We start from the raw sequence: 23354 nt of genomic DNA, 5'->3' as shown, positions 1-23354 counted from the left end.
AAAAGGTTCTACTGATTCTCACACCATTCTTACAGGAGCAAAAATAGATTAATATACACAGTTTCAATTCAATTCAATTCAATGGGCTTTATTGGCATGAACGTTTTGAGAACAATGTTGCCAAAGCATCAAAATATAATTTCTCCAAATATTTTGACAGTACAAGATAACAATCATATGAACACTACAAGGGGTATTATTATGGAGATTGATTGAATTAATTAGTTGATCAGTATTTATTTGTGACAATTATTTACATTATTTATCATGCAAAATACAAAGTATTTCCTGGTTGCAGGATCTGAAATGTGAATATATGCTTGCTCTTCTCTGTTTCATATCATTATAAATTAAATACCTTGGGGTTTTATTATCTCTGACATTTTTAATATTCATATATTAATCAATATGCACTCATTAATTAAAAAAAAATGTTGCAGCCTTAATGGCTCTATGCATTATGGAGGCAGAAATGTAGAGTGATGGAAACACGTGGCACAGCCAAGTAATAACTGTCTCCTCTCATATTGGTATCTCATATGGTAGTCACATGTTGACATATCATATCACTGAACCTGTTAGCTTTTCAATTTTTTAACTAATAAAAACTCTCTCTCTTTTTTTCTTTCTTTTTCTTTTTCTTTTTTTGCATAGAGAAAATAGTTTCCATCAAGGCTATTGACAGAGAGGTCTGTGAATTACCTGGGATTATCTAGTTCTGGAAAGGAACATTTCAATTTAGTTTTTCAAATGTAATTTTTCACTGCTTTGTTCACCACAAATGAAATTCCTTTCATTCCAGTTGTAACTGGGGGTGATGGGAGAACTCTCAACAGCGATCAATAAATAAATAAATAAAACCAAAACTCTATTAAACTGCTAAAGTATGGGTTATCTATGGGCTACCTGTGGGTTACTGGGACTTTTTTTGACTGATTTGGATGAATATGCTATACTGTACATAGTGCAGTTCTTAATAGTTTGTGTTATGACCATGTAGACCACATTAATTTAAGCCAATAGCATTACTTGTACTCATAAATACTGATCAATACAAAACTGGGTGCAAACTATTGAAAGTTAAGTTTAAGTATTGACTTCCAAGTTACAATCAACTGTCAAACTATAATTCTCTAGCAGTGTTTTTTTTTTTTAAATCAACAACATTATACTTTTTTTGGAGAGCAGCTGATATCACGATTCAATTCAATTACATTTATATAGTGCCAAATCATAACATCAGTTATCTCAGGGCACATAATTCAGTTGCTGCACTGGGTGACTTATTAACACCAATATTTTAACAAAAACATACATTAGACCACTATACCTCCTCCATTGAATAGCAGCTGCTTTGCTGTTCCTCCTGTGAGATGTGAGAGTTCTCTTTTTTCTGACTGGAGGGTTTGATGTTGGTGGTGACATTAATCACAATAGAAGTAGGATGCACCTCATTCTCATGGCTAAGTGAGCCCAGGCATCTGGGTGGAGAGGTAATTCATGTCATACATAATCGTATAGATACTAAATTACATGAGGAAAGTAGCAAAATAATCAAACAGCTCCTCCGTGAAGCAGTATTTTCAAAGTACCTCGGGGGATCTTCAGCTAGAGCAGGTGTCTGCGAAGGGAGCTCTGCTGGTTTGGGGCTGGACAGAGGTGGGAGTTGAACATCTGCTTCAGAGAACAGGCCTTCAGGCCCTGGACAGTACTCAGGAACCTGCTCTGAACATTGCAAGTGAATATGAGTCAAATTTAATGAAGCAAATATAAGATAGATGGAAAGAAATGGCTGGAATATTAAAAGTGTGTAACTTACTGAATCTCTCAGCAGTCAGAAGGAAAGCCCAAAGCAGCAGAGCAATGAGAAAAATCAAAGAAGCCGTTGCTGAGCCAATCAGGACCATTGAAAATGTTTCTTCTTTAACCCCTTGATTAAACAGAAGATGTCAGATTGAATACAAGAGCTCAAATGAAAGAGTTGACCATGAAAATTGTTAGTGTTACTCACTTTTCTCTTTAGGTTCTTTGTAATTTCCCCTGGGCACGGTGACAGCAATCTCTGTCAGAGAACAGTAAATATAACTTTTCCTTGACATCTCTGGGAAATCACCAATCAGTAAAACTATTTATACAACTTTATTGTCATTGTACTATCATCCAGTCACTGTGTTATCTCTGGATGTTACCTGCATTGGGGCCTTGAGCTGTTAAAAGCAAACACTCTTTATGGACTGTGTCACGGTTGTAACAAGGCACACAGGGAAACTCCACTTCCCCAGTGATGCTCCTGAGTTCATAATACCTGCACACACAAACAGATATTTAACACAAAAACACACTTATCAGCTGGCTAGTGTTTAATGTAACTCACCCTGGCAGACACTGCCCACACAGAGCATCAGTGGTGGATGAGCAAGTTGTCTTCTCCAGGCGGTTCAGCAGATTACACTGTGTGCATCTTTTGCAAGGAGCCACGTCTGTATCCGTGCTGAATCTCCCCTCTTTACACACCATACAGACACCTTCACCGCCATCCCCAAAGCCACAGTCCTGAGGGTGATGCAAAATATCCACTTGGAGCAAGATGGCAGGAACACCAAAGAAAGGAAAGCTGAAGGGAAAAAATGGTGCTTCCAGAATAATAACAAATGTTTGTTACCTCTGAGAGCTGTTCTCCTGGCCCGCATACAGGGCACGAAACACAACTGCCATTAGGGTGTAAGAACTCTGTCTGATCACAGCTGGGCTCAGATTGTACCAGCACACACCAAACCTGAGGAAATACACATGTTAAATAATGATTATCTGGACAATAATACAGAATAAGTGTTATAAAGCTATAAAAATGCTGAAAAGTCAGACATATGGAAGATGTTATTGGACTATAATAGTTGTAACCCACAGAAGACAATGAACATATGTACATCATGATCCACAAATATCTTGCTGTCAACAAGCATGTAATTTTTATTTGTGTTGTTTAAAGTCATATTCATAAAATACAGAGTGATTTACAACTTACTCTGTAAACATATATTTTAGTTTCACATAAAAAATGATATAGGCTTTACAAATATAAATAGTTTCACTACAAACATAAATGTAAAGTGAAATTTATGCATTTGTGGGAATGGGTTTTATAGTTCTCTTCTTATCAGTTTGTGGGCCATGTGACATTTGTGACTTCCCTATTTGTTTGCAGAAGATCTGTAGAAATCGTCCACAAATGTGAAATGCAGTTACTAGCTACACCAGCAGGTGGCGACATTCCCTCACATGAGTTGATGGAATACAGTCTGTAATGGACAAGTAAGTCTATCTGCGGACTTGCAGTATCTACATGACACACCCACTTGGTTAGGTTTGGGCATGAGGAGGGGGATGGTTAGGGTTAGGGTTAGGGGTCGGAGGTGTGTGTCATGTAGTAAAGTGGGCGTGTCGTGTAGGTCTGCAAGACTGCAGATAGATCCTACTCGTACTGGAAGAAGGGATCTGACCTGTAGATACAGGTCAGAAGTCAGTACCTGACGACTATGAGTAACTAGTTGACCCCCCACTACCACTATCACCCCATCCCATACCGACTTGGTCTCTCCAAATGTCTAACTGAAGATTTCGCCTTTGGCAGTGTTATGTTATTGTAAAGCTTTTGTTTTGTGATCACTGTATTTTCATGTAATTTCACGTAATACAGCATTTACAGAGAGGACCATTTGTTCTGTGTTGATGATTCTCCAGTTCCGTCTGTCTCACAATTGTATTTCTCCCCTCCCCTTTTTATTTACAGTACGTGGACATTTTTATTTTATGTGCACTGCTGTATTGACTACCCGTCCTGGAAGCGATATGAATGTATCATATTCATGACATTGAGGAGTATCCGAGATAAAGAGATTTGCAGCTCGATACCTGTGAAAGATTTGAGGTTTATGTACTCTTCGAATACATAATCATACATTACCATAGTGAGACAACAATTTGAGTTTTTTCATAAGCTTAAGTTTTTTCATAATTCTGAATACGTAAATATTATCCTAGAAGGGGTATTTTACCCCTACATTTACATGTTTTGTTTTGTGTCCTATTAGTTGTTAAGTAACATGTCAGAATACTGTTAGTAAGGAAAGAGTACCCTCAGGTAGAGCTGCAATGATTAGTTGATTACTCGATAAGTTTATCGACAGAAAAATGAATTGGCAACTATTTTAAAAAGTGAATAATTGTTTTAGTCTTTTTTTAAGAATGCTTAAAAATGCTTAAAAAAAAAACATAGCTGGGAAGTCACAAGTGTCACATGGCCCACACACTGACAAGAGGCGATCCACAAATGTGCAAAACCCATTTCACATGTGCAAATGGATCCACAAATGCATAAATTTCACTTTACATGTATTTTTTTGTGGTGAAAAGCATTTACATTTGTAAAACTTATCATTTTATGTCAAAATCAAAATACATGTTTATAGAGTAAGTCATGCATATTTGCAAATTGCCCTGTATTTTAGTTTGTGGATAGTGAGATATTTGTAGATCATAGTACACATTTGTGGATTCTTCTGTGGGTTACAACTATTAAAGTCCGATAAAAACATACAGACCTACCATGAGCAGGGCAGCATAGTGAAAAGCCTCCATTGACAGACTCTCCAAAGTTCCTCTTTACTCCCTTGATCCACAGAAACTGCAACCCTAAAAAGTATAATGTTCTCATGTGAACAGAGTTTTAAAAACTTACTTCAATTTTCCAATGTTCAAGCAAATGATATAAATTAAGACAAAAATGCCAAGAAAAACCTTACTTGTTCAGTCACAGCAAGTTCTTATAGTACTTGCTAAATTTCTCACTCCAACTCAGCAGGGGTAGTCAGGGGTGGTGGGAGAGATCTTTGGGAATCCCCTCATTCTACCTCACTTGTGACGCAGGAGAGGTTCCCAAACAGACTATCAAACAATGGACCAATGAATACTTTCAGGTCCCCCACCTGGGCACCTCACGTCACACTTGGTCTTCTCATATTCCCTCTGGGGAACCCACTTGTTTTGGCTCTGCCTTCTCAGGAGCGAGGGAAAGGAGGGAAGGAGGAGAGGGAATTAAAATGCATGAATGAGACCCTTGTCAATGAACCTGTTTCCAACAAAAAGACGTTGTGCATATGAATGTGTTATAATAAAATCTTTCATACCACTATTCTTTTGTTGACTTACATACTGACTAACCCAAAGAGGGTGAAACTCAAAGTGAGACCCATGTTCACAAGATACATACTGTATATCATAAAAGGGTTCATTTCCCATGTTAAGATCATAAAGTTATAGTATGCTCTTTGACCACTAGGTGGTAATATGGAGCCAAAAAACAGACAAAAACTGTCCATTCTCATTCAAACCCTGACAGGAGGATATTATGGGTATAAAAAAGGTGAAGTTATTGACAGACATTAGTTGTTTAAATTGGCCTGGTATGGGCCTGTCTCACTTTCAGGTCTATCCAGCTGAAAAAACAAGACAGGCAGACAAGTAGACAAGCAGACGTGGCCATCATACATCACACAGAAAAACCAATTAGATTTGTTTGAGTAGTAATCACTTGAGGATAATTGTAAAGCACAAGAGTAGTACAAGAATATTACTTTGACTGTTTGCTGAAAATGTACGATGGTAAACCGACATATAGAACACACACACACGCACACACACACACACACACACACACACACACACACACACACACACACACACACACACACACACACATACACACACACATATACACACACACACAAACACACACCCCATCACACACCTGCTGTCTCAGGCAGCTCCACGAATATATTTACACTAAAATGAATTTGAAATTGAATCTGATAATTTAGATTTGTAGAAGCAACTGTAACCTATGCAGATGATTGTTGTGTTTAGATGCCAAATCATGCCTACTTTTAGCTGCCACAGTGTATTTCTCAACATCCTTCAATCTTTCTTTTAATTTTAAACCTTGGTTAAGATATTACCATTAAAACTCTCACTGAGCCACTGGAACTCAAACGCTACAGCAAGGTGCAGTCATACTGCACTCAAAGGATTGCAATGTGGGAAAATATAGACATTCACTTTTAAAAAGGTTCCTCAAAGTCATGGTTTTAACATTATCGTGCTTGTTAGTTATGTTTATTGCCAGTGATTAATGAGTAACTCGGGGAACTAAACGGAGAGGGCGTGGAAATCTTAAGTAAAGTCACACTTGCCAGCTTCTCATGAGCACATATCGTTTGCTTAATTTCAGATTTAATGATTACAATGGTAAGTCTCAGTCATATATTTTGACGTATGAATATAATTTAATAACTATTTTGCTATTTCTTCAAGGTGAATGCAAATGAAAAAGATAATGTTTGTCTCATTCTAACTTTTCAGCTGATGACCACTTGACTGGTACAGACATTCCAGATATTTCTTCTTGTTGCCATGAACTCCATTAGAAGCCTGTCTTCCCTAACCATCTGTCTGTGTATCCAGCTATCACTGTGTCTTCTGGGTTCAAGTAAGATTTTAGACCAATTTAATGATTTTAAAGCACTGAGATTATTATTGATTGTTTTGATAGCATACTTTCTTTATGTCAAGCTCTTTTTTCAGTGTAATCTCATATTTGTTTTATATGAGATTACACTAGCTCTTATTTAATCTCCATCTGTCTGTTGCTTTTCTTCTCATGCGTTAGCCTCTGCCAGTACCAGCCTGTGGGGTAAGACGCTGCATTTCAAGGGTCGTCCATGTGTGTGGCAACTGCAACCAGATGCCGTGGTGCCAGCCCTCAAGGAGCTGAGTGTATGTGTGCTTTTACGCCGCAGCTATGCAACAACATGGACAGGATTTATCTACAAAGCTCCAGGGGACAGAAACATAGAGCTAGGACTTGGGGGAACAGGTGCAGAGCTGTCAGTATGGCTCTTTGGAGAAGAATGGCTTATTAAAAAGGAACTGAAATTGCATAAATGGCACTCTGTCTGTCTCACTTGGTCTGGCAAAGCCCAGAGGCTGAGGATCTATGTTAATGGAAACAGCCAGCATGAGGCCACTGTGAATCCCATCCCACCCAAGCAATTGGCCCAAAACGGCACTCTTACTCTGGGGGTGTCTCATTATGTAGATAAAAATGGTGAAGTGCAACGAGAGAATGGGAAGGACCTGCTTGGTGAGATTGGTCTGTTCAGGATGTGGGCAAGAGAATGGAGCGCCGAGGAGCTGAAGAGGCAGAGCTGTGCTGATGGAGATGTGTTGAGCTGGGACCTGCGGCAGTGGAAATACAACTGCCCTCCTGAGCCTGACAACAACCTGCATTGTGGTAAATATGACTGATTTTCATTGCATTTCATGGTCATCCAGTTTGAGCTGTCTAGATAACAAAATTGAATTACTCCCAGGGTTTCCTCACCTATTCATATAACAAAGCAATGTACTGTAGGTGAGAGCTGAATGAGTGGGCAGAGTTTTCTGTTCAGTACAGTTTAAGGTCAGAGAAAACATAAACCACACATTCCTGACTTCAGTAGTGTATAAGCCTGTTTATAGCAGCATCTGACAGCCTGCTTTGCTTTATTTGATAAATTTATTTGCCTATTTTTTTAGCATGGTCACTCTACAAAATCAAAATGTGGACATCCATTGTTCACTCCACAAAGCCTGGAAATTGTTCAATGTCACTGGAGAACATCACAAGAAACTGGGTATGAAGCACTTCACTGAATATATCAATGGAATTTGGCAAAGCAATGATGTGGAAAAAACAGATTTGCCATTCAAAATAATTTTGTTGTCATCTCTCATCAGTTGGAGAGCATTTTCCCTCATAACATTTCTGTCCATAACATCTTTGTGTCATCTCAGAGGTAACACAACTTTATTTAGGCAAACACTCCTCTCAGCTATGTATGTGTGTGTGTGTGTGTGTGTTGATAGTGATTGACAGGGTGGATTGGTGCATGCATTATATGTCTAAATGTATATTGTGATGATGATGACAGCAATCCCTCTGTTATCTGTGTTTCCATACAGCCATACCTGCAATGTGGTTAATAATTTTGCTGCTCTACACATGCAACAACCTCAGGTACATCACCTTTAAGAGTCCTCAGTTTGATTTTCCATAAGAAGCAGCAATGTCCTCAAAGACCAGCTGATTAGAGAACAGAAGGGCTTTTAGATTGAGACAATGTAATTTTCCAAGGAAATGACGTACGTGAGCATTCAGGTCAGGTCGGAGGCAAGGTGGCTGCAAATTGTATTAAAACAAACAGTTGTAAGTAAAATCATACAATCTTCTAATATAGATATTAAAAAAATGTGTTTCCAGGAATCAAGAGCATTATCGAACTCACCCTGTGACAAATGGTAAGATTAATTCAAGTAGAGACATTCTTCAAAAAATTTAAGACATGAAAAGGATCATAATAATTGTATATGAAGGCTGCATAATACATGAAGTGAGCTTGCAGTTCACATGTATGTAGAATTAACCCAAGTCATTGTGGTTTACCCACAGCTTCAGTTGTGAAGTCCATGTGAATGTGGATCCTGCTGCCAGTGTAGAAGTAGTTCAGGCGAACCTTACTGTCTTGCTGAGTTCGACCTTCTCTTCCGACATCCTCAACCTGACAGCAGACCCTGATAGCATCAGCATAGTACCTATGGGTGGGTACAGTCTGTACAATATACCTCAGTCCTCTCACACATACATGAACAATACACTCACTGTCGTGTAAGTGGAATACTGTATCAGTAAAAGATTAACTGAACTTAGATTTTTATGAACATTATTATTGTCTGTAAAAAGGATGTTTGTTCATGAGACGGGAAGTTGACCTTTTTATCTGAAATGTATTTCCATCATCATATAATTCTTGCATTTTATAGACACAAAGCTGACTCTGGGTTTGTTTGGAAATGTTCACTTGAGGTGTGAAAATTAGCAAATACATTGAAGTGATTCAATTATGGTGCACTTTCAATTAGATTGTTAATTAGCTGAATTAAAAAGAAGCTGCATAGATACACTAATGAAAACAGGTAAAAATATATCTCACACCTGCAGAAATACATAAGAACCAGAGAATGCATTTCTGTTTCTAAAAATAACAGATGGCTTGAAATGACTATTTATTATAAACAAATTGATGATGTCTGCTTTTGATTAATTACATTTCCATAATTCTATTTCTGTCAAATGTCATGTTATTTTTAATGTAAATGTTTTTCTTTGAATGTTCTTCCTACAAGCTTTTGTAATTAATTATTTCTTGTCTTTTACTCAGATCCATTCTCTTTAATGACAAAACCACCACCAACTGTCAGCACTGGTGTAACTTCATCAGGTAAGCATGCAAGACAAAATAAAACCATGACTTGTACTAGTTCTTAGCAACATGGAACAATGCAGCCACTGGTTCATCTGTAATGATATTTTATATTGTTGCAGCTAAGTCTGTAAGACAATGTGTTATTGCTGTTGTATTTTGGGTTTTTCTTGTAAACTATTTCATTTAATTCACAGAAATGGGTCCAACTCAAAGTCTGCCAGCTCGACCCGCTAATATGTCTACAACAGGAGAGCCTTTAGATCTCAACGAGACTGTCGGTCAGTATAGCTCTCCACCGTTTATTGCCCTTAGCCATTGGTCTGAGAGGGTGGAAGTGATGTTTTTCTGAAGTCAATAACCATATCTTTAGTTTTAGAAATGTTCAGGCTCAGGAAGTGACAAGATCATTGACCAAAGGCCCATGGGATGACTCCATTCCATGAAGCAGACTGACAACAACTGTGTCATCAGGAAATTTTAGAATGTGCTTGTCCTTGTACTACACTAACTTCTATACAGTCATTGGTAAAAAGAATAAACAGTAGTGAGACAGGACACAACCCAGTGGGGAGCCTATGAAGAAAAAATTCTGTTTAAGCAGAACAGTATTTTTTGGTTCTCCTTCTTTTTCTTGGACAATTTGATATAGAATTCCTTTGAATTTTGTCAGCATAGTGAAATACACATGTGAAGATGCATCATTGTGCTATCTGTCTTTTATATCCCTGCAGTTGGACCAGATACATTCTTCAGAGTTAATCTGACCTTGAGTATGACTGGCACCCCTACAAAACCAAAAGAAATAATTGAGAAATGGGTAAGAGACTCTCACAAATTCACTTGACAGCTCTTTGATGAAGTGACAGGTCACTCAATCTTCCATGATTTCTTTCTTTTTTTGTATGTTGCATTATTCCTCTGTAAAGCATTTTGTGACCAATGTCTATGAAAAGCACTATACAAATACATTTTTCTTACTTTACTTTCTCTTTTTACTCAACATTTTGTTACACTAAAATCTCTTCTGGTGAAAGGTGAAAGAAAAGCTGGAGGTGAATGATACCATGGTTGTACTGAATCTCATCATAATGGAGAATTTTGGAAGGTGGGTCTGATGGGACTCATTTATTGTTGCATAACTATCATCTTGTTCATTACTCATATAATTGCTGCGATTGAGTTAGTAGTCAGCTGTAATATTTTATAGGTACATGGAGCAATATGATGGACTGATGGTGAGTGTTCACTTCATTGTAATGGCACTACAGGTTAAATCAACAAATCAAAATCATAAAAGTGCCATTCATTTTACAGTTTGTGGCATTTGAAGTTAGTATTCTAAGTATAATAGCCAATTTCATGTCTTGCTGTAATTACAATGCAAATTTACATTAAAAAACACACTTCTCTGATTTCCTTTCTTTCAGCTTTTCAATGGCCAACACAAACAGTAGGTGACTATGAATAAGGAAATTCTGAAATCTGTCTTTTATGTCAGTTTTGTCATACTGTGACGCAGCTCAATGAGCATTTCAATTCAGAATTGAAACCAATGTATGTTGTTGCTCCCACTAATGGAGTATTTCATCAACAGATATCACTGTACCTTCCATGTTCAGGAACACAGCATAAACAGTATTGCAGAAATTAAAACTTTCATTAATGCTACCTTGATGACGAAGTATGAAAATGGCTCCATTATTATTGAAACTTTGGATGTGGCAATCAAACACATAGGTAAGGTGACTTTCCTGATCCAAACAAAGAGAGGCAAATGTGGTCAGTTGTAGAAATTAATCTTGTAAAGTTGTAAACATATCATTTCTTTCAGTGCCAGAAAACTGTTTGGAAGAAACTACTTCAACAATATATGGACAATATATTTGGCCAGAAGCATTTCCTCAAGTCAACCAAGAAATGAAATGCAAAGAGCCAGAGTCAGAGAAAGCCTCCAGGCTTTGGTAAGATATAAACTCCCATTTACTCTGAGGAGTGAATACTTGACCAGGGACAGAATGACAATTTAATTGGCAGATTGCTAAATTATGACCTAAATACATGCCAAAAATGGATCAAAACACTGAGTATGACACTTTAATACTATAAGCATATCATGCACTACAATGCACTACAAGTAATATTTAGGAGTTTACTCACACCAGCCAGGGGCCGAGTCATCTGAGCCAACATTCATTTTGGTGATAAAATATGGTGAGAAAGTGGGGATTCTTTTGTATATTGCTCTATTTACGTGGACAGATCCTGTTTGCTGTTGTCAGAACAATCTGTTTCCATAGAGACAGCTCAGGCAAGACAAAAAAATTCCCTCAATTACAATGTCCTGTTCCATGCAGCCCCCCACTCTGCACACAAGCTCTGAAGCCACACATGTAATGCTGATGGATCCCTGCCAGCCTACAGCTCAGACAAAAATCAATTTCCTATCAGTGAATTATTAGTGTAATGAAGGGCTCCAATCTTCTTTCTCTGCCAAATTTGAAATTTATATCATTCAAGGGGCAATGACCGAGTGATATGGGTAATCAGTTTTATGGTCCCTTAGTAAAACATTGGGTTGATTATTATTAAGACTCAAATATAATCATCAGTAGCGGGCAGGTGTTTTTTAAAATTTTGTATCACTGTTTGTCTCAAACTGACAATGACCAATGAGAGGGCAAGTTAGGCATTAATGGGAGAGAAACAATGTACTTATATGTACTGTGGTCTTCTGCCTCTGTTATTTTTGGCTGTCACTGATTCTCTTCCTTCCTCAGTAAGTTAGATATTGAAACTGACACAACCACCTGGGCTGATCCTGATATGACAAATTGCAACCCAGTTGTGACCATATTAGAACTCAACAATATCACTGTCACCACTGGTAAGAGGACTGGTCAAACAAACAGTTATAAATAACAGCAATAAATGTAATTCCAAAATAATAATTTTCCAAAGTTCTTGAAGTAAAACTTTTTCCTTTCTTGTTTATTCTATCTCCTTGAATCTAAATAAAACCACAGCAGAAAAAAACATATCAAAACATACCAAAAACTAATTCAAGCATTATTGATTTCTAGGTAACGCGGCTGAGGTTGTGGACGTGATTCGGGACCTTGTAGATGTTCAGTTAGGTAACACTGCAGAGCTCTCGTCCTCCGAGCTGGATACAGTGGTGGAGAAGCTCAATCAAGTGGTTGATATCAGCATCGTCAAACCTACTGTGGGTGCCAAAATTTTCAATATTGTTGCTGATATCCTGCTTTCCAAAACTGATGTCACTCCAGTGGCCAACATGTAAGAGGATAGGGAAATGTATCTGGTTATGAATATAACATTTTGTCTTGATTTTCTTGTTAATCCATCTTTCGTTTGTCCTTGGCAAAAGTGTCCTTCATCTGACAGATAGGATGGGGGCCAATATGAATTTCCAAGGTGATTCTGTAAATTTGACAGCACCCTCACTGGCCCTGTCCATGATCAATGTGGACACAGATGAATTCAGTGGCCTCACATTTGGTGTGTCTTTCAGTTCTTCAAACCTGGTCCCAAAGGTGAGACTCTGAGTGCTTTTGTGAGTACAAAAGGTGAGATATCCACAGGAAGAAGAAAGGGCCTGTTTATGTTTTCTTAACTCAGAAACTGGTTCCACTCAACTGCTTAAGGACAATTTGTGTTGTGTTAATGTCCTTGAGAAACCAGGAAATGCAGGAAAAAGTGTTAATGAACAGACATTGTAGCCTCAAGCATTCATGGCACATTTAACTTCAATGAGAAAGCAATTTGCAAGATGGTAGTAAATAAAAAGAAACTGAGTTTCAACTGAAACACAGTTTGTAGGTTGAGAAATATTCAATGAAATCCATGATCTAGGCTATAAGATTGTTTTACACTACCCTGCCCATTAGTATTATTATTTTTGGTTTTCAGACTTTTGTTAACCAGAGCTTTACGAGTGAACCACTCCCTGAAACAGACGCAACTATCTCTCTGCCTTCTGCACTCTACAACTTCTTTCCAGAGAGAAATAAAACTCGTGTCCAGTTTCAGTTCTATGGAACAGAAGAACTTTTCCAGGTATATTCATGAGAATCTCTTGTTTCTTTTAGTCATCTTGCTTTTTTGTTGTCTTTCTTGTTTTCATAGTTGGTCTCGCTAGTCATTCTTCACATTTCTCTCTTTTTACAGATAGACTGAAGAAAGGTTTACATAAATCTTGTGTAAACTACATAATGCTCACAATAGTGATATTTTAAAGTGATAGTTTTTTGTGAAGAGGTTTATTCTCTCTCTTGCCAAGACTTAAAGGTCCAGTGTGTAGAATTTAGTGGCATCTAGCAGGACAGACTTGGCAGAGATGGAATATAATATTTATAAGTATGTTTTAATTATTATATAATCACCTTAAAATAAGAATCATTGTGTTTACGTTATCTTAGAATGAGACCTTTATATCTACATAGGGAGGCGGGTCCTCTTCCACAAAGCCTGCCATATTGCACCGCCATGTTTCTACAGTAGCCCAGAATGTACAAATATTATATGTACAAATACTGATTATACAGGTAAAATCATCACCTCAAGGTTGCAAAGCAACCACTGAAGACTCCAGGATGTCACTGTGTCTAGCCAAGAATCTGTCACGCACATAACCCCCCAATAAAGCCACAACTTGACATTTTACAGTTTAATTAAGCAAACAAGATGTAAGATAACATGTTTGTGAGCTTTAGAGGTGCTGGCAGGCAGCTTTTGTTCAGACAGAACCAGGCTAGCTTATTCCTCCTGTTTCCAGTCCTCATGCTAAGCTAAGCTAACTGGCAGTAGCCTTAGAAAAAATATTAAAGTTGTATCGACCTTCTCTCTATTTCACTTCCCAGAATGTCAAACAATTCCTTAAAGTGACAACAACAAAACAGATGTGGTATTAAAATGATTGTATTTTCTGTTGAAACATTAGCGTATTCCACTATTTAGAGATTAAGTAATCAACAGATTAGATATGTGAAATCTGCACTATCCCTTTGTGGTATTTAGCAATGACTTTAATAAAACTTTTCTTCCACTATAGCCTAATGTGATTCATAGTCCTACCTGTTTATGGGATAACTATTTAATTTTCAACAGGATCCGCTCACAACCACTGCAATACACAGCAGCTGGATATTGAACTCTTATATAGTATCTGCCAGCATCAATGATAGCTATGTCAACAACCTGAAGGATCCGGTGGTGGTGACTCACAGACATAAAAACCCCAAACAGGTGAGAAATTAATATTCATTAATTCATCAGTAAAAATAAAGGTTTTGCATTTGATTTTAACACCTTCTTCACTTCCCTGTTTTCACAGCCAGGTGACAGGGTGCAGTGTATGTTTTGGGATTTTCAGAACAATGGTGAGTTTATTATTTATTATATTTTATGTTTCTAGTTAGATTTATACTGATTGAGCCTCCTAGTACTTTTCGGGAAGCAGTGAGGTCATTAAAGGCCCCCTAAATGCAGGGGTTGGGTGTCTGCTGATAAGCAGCCTTAATCAAATATTGTTTGTGTGTGTGTGTCAGGTGGGCAGGGTGGTTGGAACAGCACAGGTTGTGAAACCCAGAGTATTTCTCCTGATCAGACCATCTGTTTCTGTGATCACCTCACACACTTCGCTGTGCTCCTGGTGAGTCAATGGTCTGCATGTGTGCATCCTGCATCCACTGATGCAGGATGCACACATGATGATGTTAAAGCCATAATGTGTACAACATTTTATGTCATTAAAACATTTTTCAACTCACTCTGATGGTACATTTCAGGGGTTAGCATTGCTGCCTGCCATAGTGTCTACCACAGGGGGTTGCCAAAGTTGGACATTTGAAGTACCACACGTACAAGCTTTAAATATAAATTTTGTTCTGTATTTATATTGTGTTTCAGGATGTGTCCAGAGCCCCTGTCAGTGAGGCTGACAATCAGATTCTGACATTGATCTCCTATCTTGGTTGTGGTATATCCTCCATCTTTTTAGGCATCACTCTTCTCACTTACCTGGCTTTTGAGTGAGTCACTTGGGCTGACACTAATATACCTGACACATTGTGTCAGGTTTATATTGTAAGAACTATGTTTAGTGCAACAATGAGCCATGGCTATGAGGGGGCTGGACGTAGAAAATGTGTCATTGGAGACTTTATAATATAGCAGCTGCAAGGCTACTTATTTAAACATAAATAACATGATACAGTTTGTTTGATGTCTTAAATTTCCCCTTTATTTTGTTCAAATGATCAGTTTCTTAAAATTAATAAGAAATATTAATATATGTATATTTTACAATAAAACAAGTTTTAATGTTAAGCATGAAAGTTCATTTGTTTGAATTTTTTAAATCATAGACCTTTTTTAAATATTATGTGATTATGTGAGTGTGTGAATTTTTACAGTTTGTTTTAATTGCATTTTAGGATTTGTTTACTATCAGTATTATATTGTGTGCTTTAGACAGCTGCGGAGGGACCACCCATCTAAAATACTTATCAACCTGTCAGCCGCTCTGCTGGGGATGAGCATGCTATTCCTCCTGGACTCCTGGCTCTCATCCTTTTTCAATTACGGTCTGTGCATCGCCACTGCAGCAACACTCCACTACTTCCTGCTGGCCTCTTTCACCTGGATGGGCCTGGAGGCTGTGCACATGTACCTTGCCCTAGTCAAGGTCTTCAACATCTACATCCCCTCATATATCCTCAAGTTCTGTGTTGCAGGATGGGGTAAGGCAGAACTTGAAGTGCTCCTCACTGTAGTCCAGGGGGTGGATTAGGACCAGATCCACTTGCCTTTGATTAGCAATCAAGCAATTAAATGTGAATCAAAGGTTGCAGCAAGGTATAGACAATCAGCCCTGTGAGGCTGTAGCTACATGCTTACATCAGCATGCTAAAAAGTTCACAATAACAATAATAATATGCTGATCTTTCCCACCTTAGTTTGCTAATTAGCACTGAACACAAAGTACAGCTGAGGCTGATGAGAATGTCATTAGTTTTGCAGGTATTTCGTCATAAACGAAAGTATTGAACAAATTAAAATTTAGACCTGATGATGGGGCTACAGGGAAAATCAGTCGATAACCAAAGTTTTCACTTCATCCTGAAGGGGACATGAATTTCTGTACTATGTTTCATGGCAATCCATCTAGTAGTTGTGGAGAGATTTCAGTCTGGACCTTTGTAGTGTATGTACATTTGTTTAGTTGATTCTGGTATGGGGGTGTTTGTAGTTGATAAACAGCATAAAGTGAGAAGTTTTGTGTCCTCACAGGTATTCCTCTGGTCATAGTCAGCCTGGTGCTGGCCATAGATAAAGATGCCTACGGCAACGCTGTGCGTAAAGAGTCTGCAGTGGTGCTTCAGTCCACTGACCCATTGTAAGTACTCCAGCAATGAGTTGCAGTTGAATGTTTCTATTTCAGGAGTATCATGTTTAAATTGTGTGCTAGAAGTTGTAAGATTAGGGCAAATGAGTGCTTGATAAAAGTTATGGAATGATAAATGTGAGAGTAAATTGCAAAAAACAAACAGGAAAAAGAATCAGCAGCAACCATTATCTTAGGGAGTTGCTGGCATTTATCATAAATCCAACTGTAAATTACATGATGACCAATGTTCTCCCTCCCTCCTGCTGTCTCCCAGCTGCTGGCTGCAGAATGACGTCTTCTTCTACGTGACGGTGGTGGCATTTGTTCTTCTGATACTGTTATGCAACGTCTCTGTGTTCATTGTGGTTCTGATCCAGATCAGACAGATGCGGGCCAATAAGCCATCAGCAAACAGCCGCAGCACTCTGAATGACTTGAGGGCAGTGGCCAGTCTCACTGTCCTGTTAGGCCTAACGTGGTCAATGGGCTTTTTTTCATTTGGGCCAGCCAGAGTTGTCCTGATGTACCTGTTCTCCATCTTCAACACATTGCAGGGTAAAAAGATGAGCTGCAGCTGGTGAAATACAGTAGATATTAGTCATATAAGAAAGTCTCATTTTCAACAAATCTTAGTTATGTCAGTATTTATATGATTTACATGTCTAGACTCTGCATATGTGTTTATGTACACTCAACGTCCACTTCATGAGGTACACCTGTGCAATCTAATGCAATCCAAGACAACAGCTCTGCTATAAATTCTATATTTACGAAGCTTATACATTTTCAGTTTTTGTTGACATTGTCAGAAAGGTGATAATTCTACTTTATCTTTATTATTGAGGTCGTAGTGGTTGGTGGTGTACTGGAGTGCATTATATTGAATGGTGTTCCTAATATTTTGTCCACTTTATTAACATACATGAGGGGATCAGGAACACTTTTATAAACATAAAGTAGAATTATCACCTTTCTGAAACTGTCATCAAAAAATGAAATGAAAATGTATAAGCTTCATAAAAGTAAAATCTATGGCAATCATTACAATGCATTTTATAATGAGTTTATCCCCTTGGTTTTCTCCTTGAGGTTTTTTGAGAGGTAGCAAAAATGTGATGCAAATGACACTTTTAAGAATGTAATTAAAGGCAATACAGTAAAATATAGCAGTGAAATAAAACCAAGTACAGGGATAAATAGAAAAAACTAAACTAAACAAGAACACTACTATCTATATATCTTGTTGCATCATTACAGAATCTGAAGAGATGAAATAACTGAGCAGTGTGTCTACTACTGTATCTCTGCTCTTGTGTCCCAGGGTTCTTTGTTTTTTTGTTCCACTGTCTGATGAAGGAGAACGTGAGGGAACAATGGAGAATCCACTGGTGCTGTGGATGTTTCAGACTTAATGACTACTCAGGTACGTGTAGTAAAGGGATAGCAGTGCCTGTGAATAAAGGGTGTATTGCAGGATATGGGCCAGATGATTGATGGGACACATTTTCAAACTGGATGATGCATTGTTTTCTCTTTCTTGTCCTTTGCGTTTAGACTGGAGCCGCTCTGTGAGTGTGGGTGGCCACTGCAAAAAGAACAATCTTGTTAACTCTGACTCAGTTGCTTCTGACAACACCTCTACAATCAGGAAGGTCTCTGACTCCTCTACAGGATCAGGACCAAAGCACCACCAGGGGGCATGAACAGTCCTCTTCATTACATAACACTCTGTCCATTGTTCAATTCTGACAACACTGATAGCAGTGAGGTTGAAAAAGAAAATGGAACAGCTGTATGTGTATAAGAGCAAGAAAAGACATTTTCAAGGAGATACAATGTAACCTGCACACTCACAGCTAACATCACTGTAAAATCAGTCAAAGCCTGGAAAATTAAATACTGCAAAGTACAGTGAAGAGGTGTGTTCTTAAAAAAACACATTTTATACAAAAATCTAATATTTAAAAGTTTAAAAGACTTCAAACTACAGTTTTACCTTCACGGTTTACATTAAAGATGATGATTTCCTGCTCACTCCATCTGCTTGTAAAGATGGATAAAAAAATATTTTTCTGTTTGTAAAACTTTTGCTCAAAGTAAACAAGTAAATATACAGTTTAGAGGAGTAAGTTAAGAGATTTCCATGTAAATGTATGGAATTAAAGTATAATGTGTTCTGTAATTAAATATTAAGGGAATTTATCAGTATCCAATAATTGTATTCAAGTAGATGAGAAATTTCAGCAGATTGTAAGACATGAAACCATCTCTCAGTTTTCAGACCAGTTTAAAACCAAGTTTCCACTGCTTCTGCTCTTTCCTTTGAAGATGTTTTTGAAGTATATCTTTCATTTCAGCAATAATATCAACAATAAATAATTTTCATGTCAGTTTTGTAGAAAGATTTTTTGTGATTTTATGTTTCCAGCAGTATCTTTGTCTTTGAAATTGAAAGTTCACTCTTGACCTGAGAAACACTTGTTGGCAAAACTACAAGTCTATTAGTAGCTTCAGTGGAATCTAGGTACATTGTGCTTGAGGTTGTTGTGTCAACTATTTTTGTCTTTGTAAAATATGTATTGCTCTCACTCCCAAACCTGTAAGTGCCTGAGGTTTGCGTTGCATACGTCAATATTTTGACACCTCTTTTATTCATGAGCATCTGTATTTTTTCTCGAGTGTAAAAAAGACTTTCATTAAGTGAGTGGGAATTGTTTGGGAACCAATAGTCCATACAGTATGATGGAACCAAATGATTCATTACTCCTACAGATAGAAAAAAAAGTTATCAAACAACAATTATCAAATAGGTTAAATTGCTAATGTAGTGTTTGCATTTACACTAGATCACGCTGAATATTTAATTACACTTCAGTTTCCAGAAAGAAAGAAACAAAGAAAGAAGAAAAACAATGCACCTATTGTATGTTGCTTTTGTTATTAGTTGGGTTTAGCAGAAAAAAGGTGTATCAAAACCACTTCACCACTCTGTTATCATTACGGTAAGTTTTAAAAAAACAGAGAACATACCCATAGAAACAAAGAAACATATTATTTCGGTGGTGACAAAGAGAGCAAGTCAACAGCACAGCTAGAAAGATCATTGCATGGATTCTTCAGATGTGGAGGTCTGTTTAAAATGAACTAAACATTTTTTTCTGAATGACTGTGTCTGTGATAAGTGTAATGGTGGGTGATCTGTACTATTACTGCTCAAGAGGTTTTTTTATTCTAACATCATTGATGTTTTCTTTACCTAATATGAATCTGTCCAGAGTTACTGTTTAACTGTGTATAACTTTTTGACATGTAACAGAGGAATGTTTTTATAGGTGTCTTTAAGGTTCTGGACAAACTTGCTGGATGACATTCTGTTCATAGCTGGCTGCGTTCAAGAAGCATCACACACCCTCCCAGTCCAACACATCAAGGATCAGTGAGGGAATTTTTTTGTCTGTAGAGGCAAAGAAGAGGAAACAAAGGTCACCTCACATTGATTCTTTGAGTCAAAAACTCAGATGTTTAAACTGAAGCTAAGCATTTTTTCCAACAACTTTGGCTGCTGCTCATGCAGGCAGATACATCAGCTTTAATCAACCAGTCAATGCAAGGACGCACTCCTTGTTCATCTTTGGTCAATCACCAGGTCAGGTAAGAGAAGCAAATGACTTAAAGTCATAAGTGACATGATTAGACGTTCAACAGATTTTTTTTCTATTAGCATTATGTGATGGGTAAAATGTGATTATTTATACTTCACTCCTTCAGAGTGCAATTGCGGAGGCTGATGTATTATTTTCCATAAGAAAGTCCACATTCATAATGCAAAAATTCATGCAGTATAATTTTTTTCAGTCTTTTTTAATGTTAAATATCCAACCAGATGTTGTTTATTTTGAAGAAGTAACTACAAAGTAAATTCATGCAAATGTTGACGTTTCTCGGAATTGATCATTTTGGCATTGACGTCAGTCGACCTGACATGTAGGGCACCTCACGCTTAAAATACTTCCAAACTGATGGTTTAATGTGTAATTAGGTTCTTGTGTTGGAATTGGTTGAAATAGAAATGTTTGCTAAAAACTTTTTTTTTAATTCACCTTGTCATTAATTCTTCTAGATAGCAGTAAACTACATATTAAGTTCAAGGTATTTCTTTTAGTTTGATGTCAAGTTATATTTTGGTTTATTATGCAGAAAAAGTATCTGCAATGTCATAGAGTAGCCTCATAATAATAATAATAATAATGATGATGATGATGATGAAAATGAGACTCTGAACCCAGTTTTGCACATATTTAGTTTACTTTATTCTCTTTAATGGCATTCAAGAGAATATTCTGAGATGTTTTCACTAATGCAGATTGAGAGCCACTGATTTCTATTCATTGATTTGTTTTGTTTTTTTAACTTACCACAATAAGTTTTAAGTGATGAAATATCAAATATGTTGTTTGCATCTTGTGGAGTACTTAATGATTAGTTGCATTGATTATTATCCTACTTGTATTTTATTTTGTTTAATCCTTTATTTAAACAGGTAGTCTTATTGAGATCTCTTTTTCAAGAGAGACCTGTGTACAAGAATAAACGTACTGTATACAGTTTAGCATGGACAGATGCACAGATGATTCACAGACACATGTTAGACATTTTCAAAAAAAGAAAAGCAATTACAAGTGGGATTGCAAATACGTAAGAACAGCCTTTTAAAATCTTCAAGTGAAATTAGACAGAGTAACTTCATTCATTCATCATTCCATTTGACACGTAATCTATCCTCAGTATTTTTAATGATCCTGTTTTATCTCTTTTCTCAGTCACAGCTGACACATGGAAGACAGAACAGACAGTCCGATAGCTGTGAAGGTGGAGGAGCAGTGTGTCATCCTGACTTACTTCCGGGGGGATATCGGCAGCATGGTGGATGCTCACTTCAGCCGTGCTCTCAGCAAAGTAAGCAAGGCCAAGGCTCCGGCAGTGAAGACAAAGAAAATCCGCAAACCTATTAAATTGGGTAAGTGCACATAATTAACAGTGTATGACTTACTTGACTAAAAACGGGACAGTCAGTTTCATTTGTTCTCATTGCACTGCTTCTTTATTTACCCCTGCAGAGGAGACCAGCGCCTGTCAGGGCAATGCTGCTGACTCTTACTCAGAGTCACAGGTCCCTCCTGTAGCAGGTCGTCGCCTGACCTTCAGCCCTGCAGACGACTCCCCTGGCCCATGGCACTCCTTCGCTGCCAGGACAGCAGAAGCCCCGGGATTGCCATCCATCGCATACTCCCTGTCCCCAGATGGGTTGAGTCTTACTGGACAGCAGTATGCCACGTCCCTGCTCAACCTACTGCACAGTGACCGGGGTGAGATGGGACCTAGCATGGCCTCCACCTCCAAGCCAGAACTGCTTCCCAGCTGGACGGTGCCTCAAGGGTTTAGAGACTCTGTGGACCCCTCTGTAGGCTATGAACCTGGTAAGCATTCAACTGTAATACAGCATCTTTTAAAAAAATCTTCCAACCAATGAAATGGAAATAACTGCTCCTTAGATGAGAAATTGATAGTGCTTTGGAATAAGGTCCCCAAAATCCTGAATGGTTTGACAAAGGAACTAACTGTGCATCAATAACTATATTGTGTTGAGTGAATTTGAAAAACACACAGTTAGATACTAATCTAATGGAAAGTATCTAATGATTAGCTGGATATCTGTCAATCTGGAGTACAACACAAACAGTTAAAAAAGATGTAGAAGGTTGCTTCTGTTCCAGCTACAAACTGGGGGTATGGAGTACCAGGACCAGGCATGGAGGGTCTAACGAAAACACAATATTCAGTTGCATTCTGGGAAGTGCAGATTCCAACGTTTTTACATCTTGATGCAGTCTAGGAACTAAAGGAAAAGTTATCTTGGCCTCTGCTGCATCAGTTTTGAGCATTTTTAAAACCTGTTTCTTGTAATTCTCCCAACTTTCAATGCAAAACCAAATTGCTGTAGTTCTCTGAACCAGTAGTTAAATGGCACATAACAAATAACTAACCATTACTTACTTATTGTTTACATATTTTTTTCTATTTTTGTGCCCCCTCAGGTAAAGTAGAGTCATCACATTAACAATGACAAGAAGCAACAGAGTCTTTACTGCACAGCACAAATGTACCACCACAGAGACAGATGAATTCTCAAAAAAAGATTTTAATTGTCATGTTCAGAACACATTTACATTAATATTGACAACTATTTGTAGCAATCATGATGCAATAGTGCATTCTGGGTAACAAGTCAGTATGATGCATTATGATACAACACTTTACCTGAAGGCATACATAAATGCTGAGTAATTATGTACCAAATGGCACCGGATGCAGAGTTAATCAGGAGTGATTCATCAAGAATGTGGTCAGGATGCAGATTTGCAGTTATGTGGGAGCTAATCATTTGTCTTTCAACATTGATAATCCATCATTATCTTGCACTACTTGTTAGGTATTTGTTAATTATTAGTTATTTCCCATTTTCCTCACTTGTTGCTTGGTAACTACACATGAAATTGTGCACCTTATATTGAGAAATGAAATGTAGC

The 23354-nt window shown here is 37.7% G+C and overlaps 2 protein-coding genes across 2 annotated transcripts; both read left to right on the top strand.

Moving 5' to 3' along the window:
- The first annotated feature begins 7218 nt into the window (after window positions 1-7218).
- LOC121901450 lies at window positions 7219-10203 on the top strand. The gene is made up of 9 exons (XM_042418244.1): window positions 7219-7348; window positions 7633-7730; window positions 7834-7892; window positions 8059-8113; window positions 8357-8394; window positions 8546-8694; window positions 9315-9374; window positions 9554-9637; window positions 10091-10203. Exons 1-9 carry the CDS (start codon window positions 7219-7221, stop codon window positions 10201-10203), a joined length of 786 nt encoding a protein of 261 aa, XP_042274178.1.
- A 2566-nt stretch (window positions 10204-12769) lies between these two features.
- Window positions 12770-18683, top strand: LOC121901449 (adhesion G-protein coupled receptor G2-like). Its single transcript, XM_042418243.1, has 10 exons — window positions 12770-12913; window positions 14487-14624; window positions 14713-14758; window positions 14927-15030; window positions 15288-15409; window positions 15852-16120; window positions 16671-16776; window positions 17042-17322; window positions 18089-18190; window positions 18322-18683. The coding sequence occupies exons 1-10, from the start codon at window positions 12770-12772 to the stop codon at window positions 18468-18470; spliced, it is 1461 nt and encodes a 486-aa protein (XP_042274177.1). The 3' UTR covers window positions 18471-18683.
- The last annotated feature ends 4671 nt before the right edge of the window (window positions 18684-23354 follow it).

The sequence above is a fragment of the Thunnus maccoyii genome, chromosome 8, assembly GCF_910596095.1.
Source record: "Thunnus maccoyii chromosome 8, fThuMac1.1, whole genome shotgun sequence".
Taxonomy (NCBI): Eukaryota; Metazoa; Chordata; class Actinopteri; order Scombriformes; family Scombridae; genus Thunnus; species Thunnus maccoyii.
The sequence above is the reverse complement of the archived record's forward strand: the minus strand, read 5'-3'. Positions and strand labels throughout refer to the sequence as shown.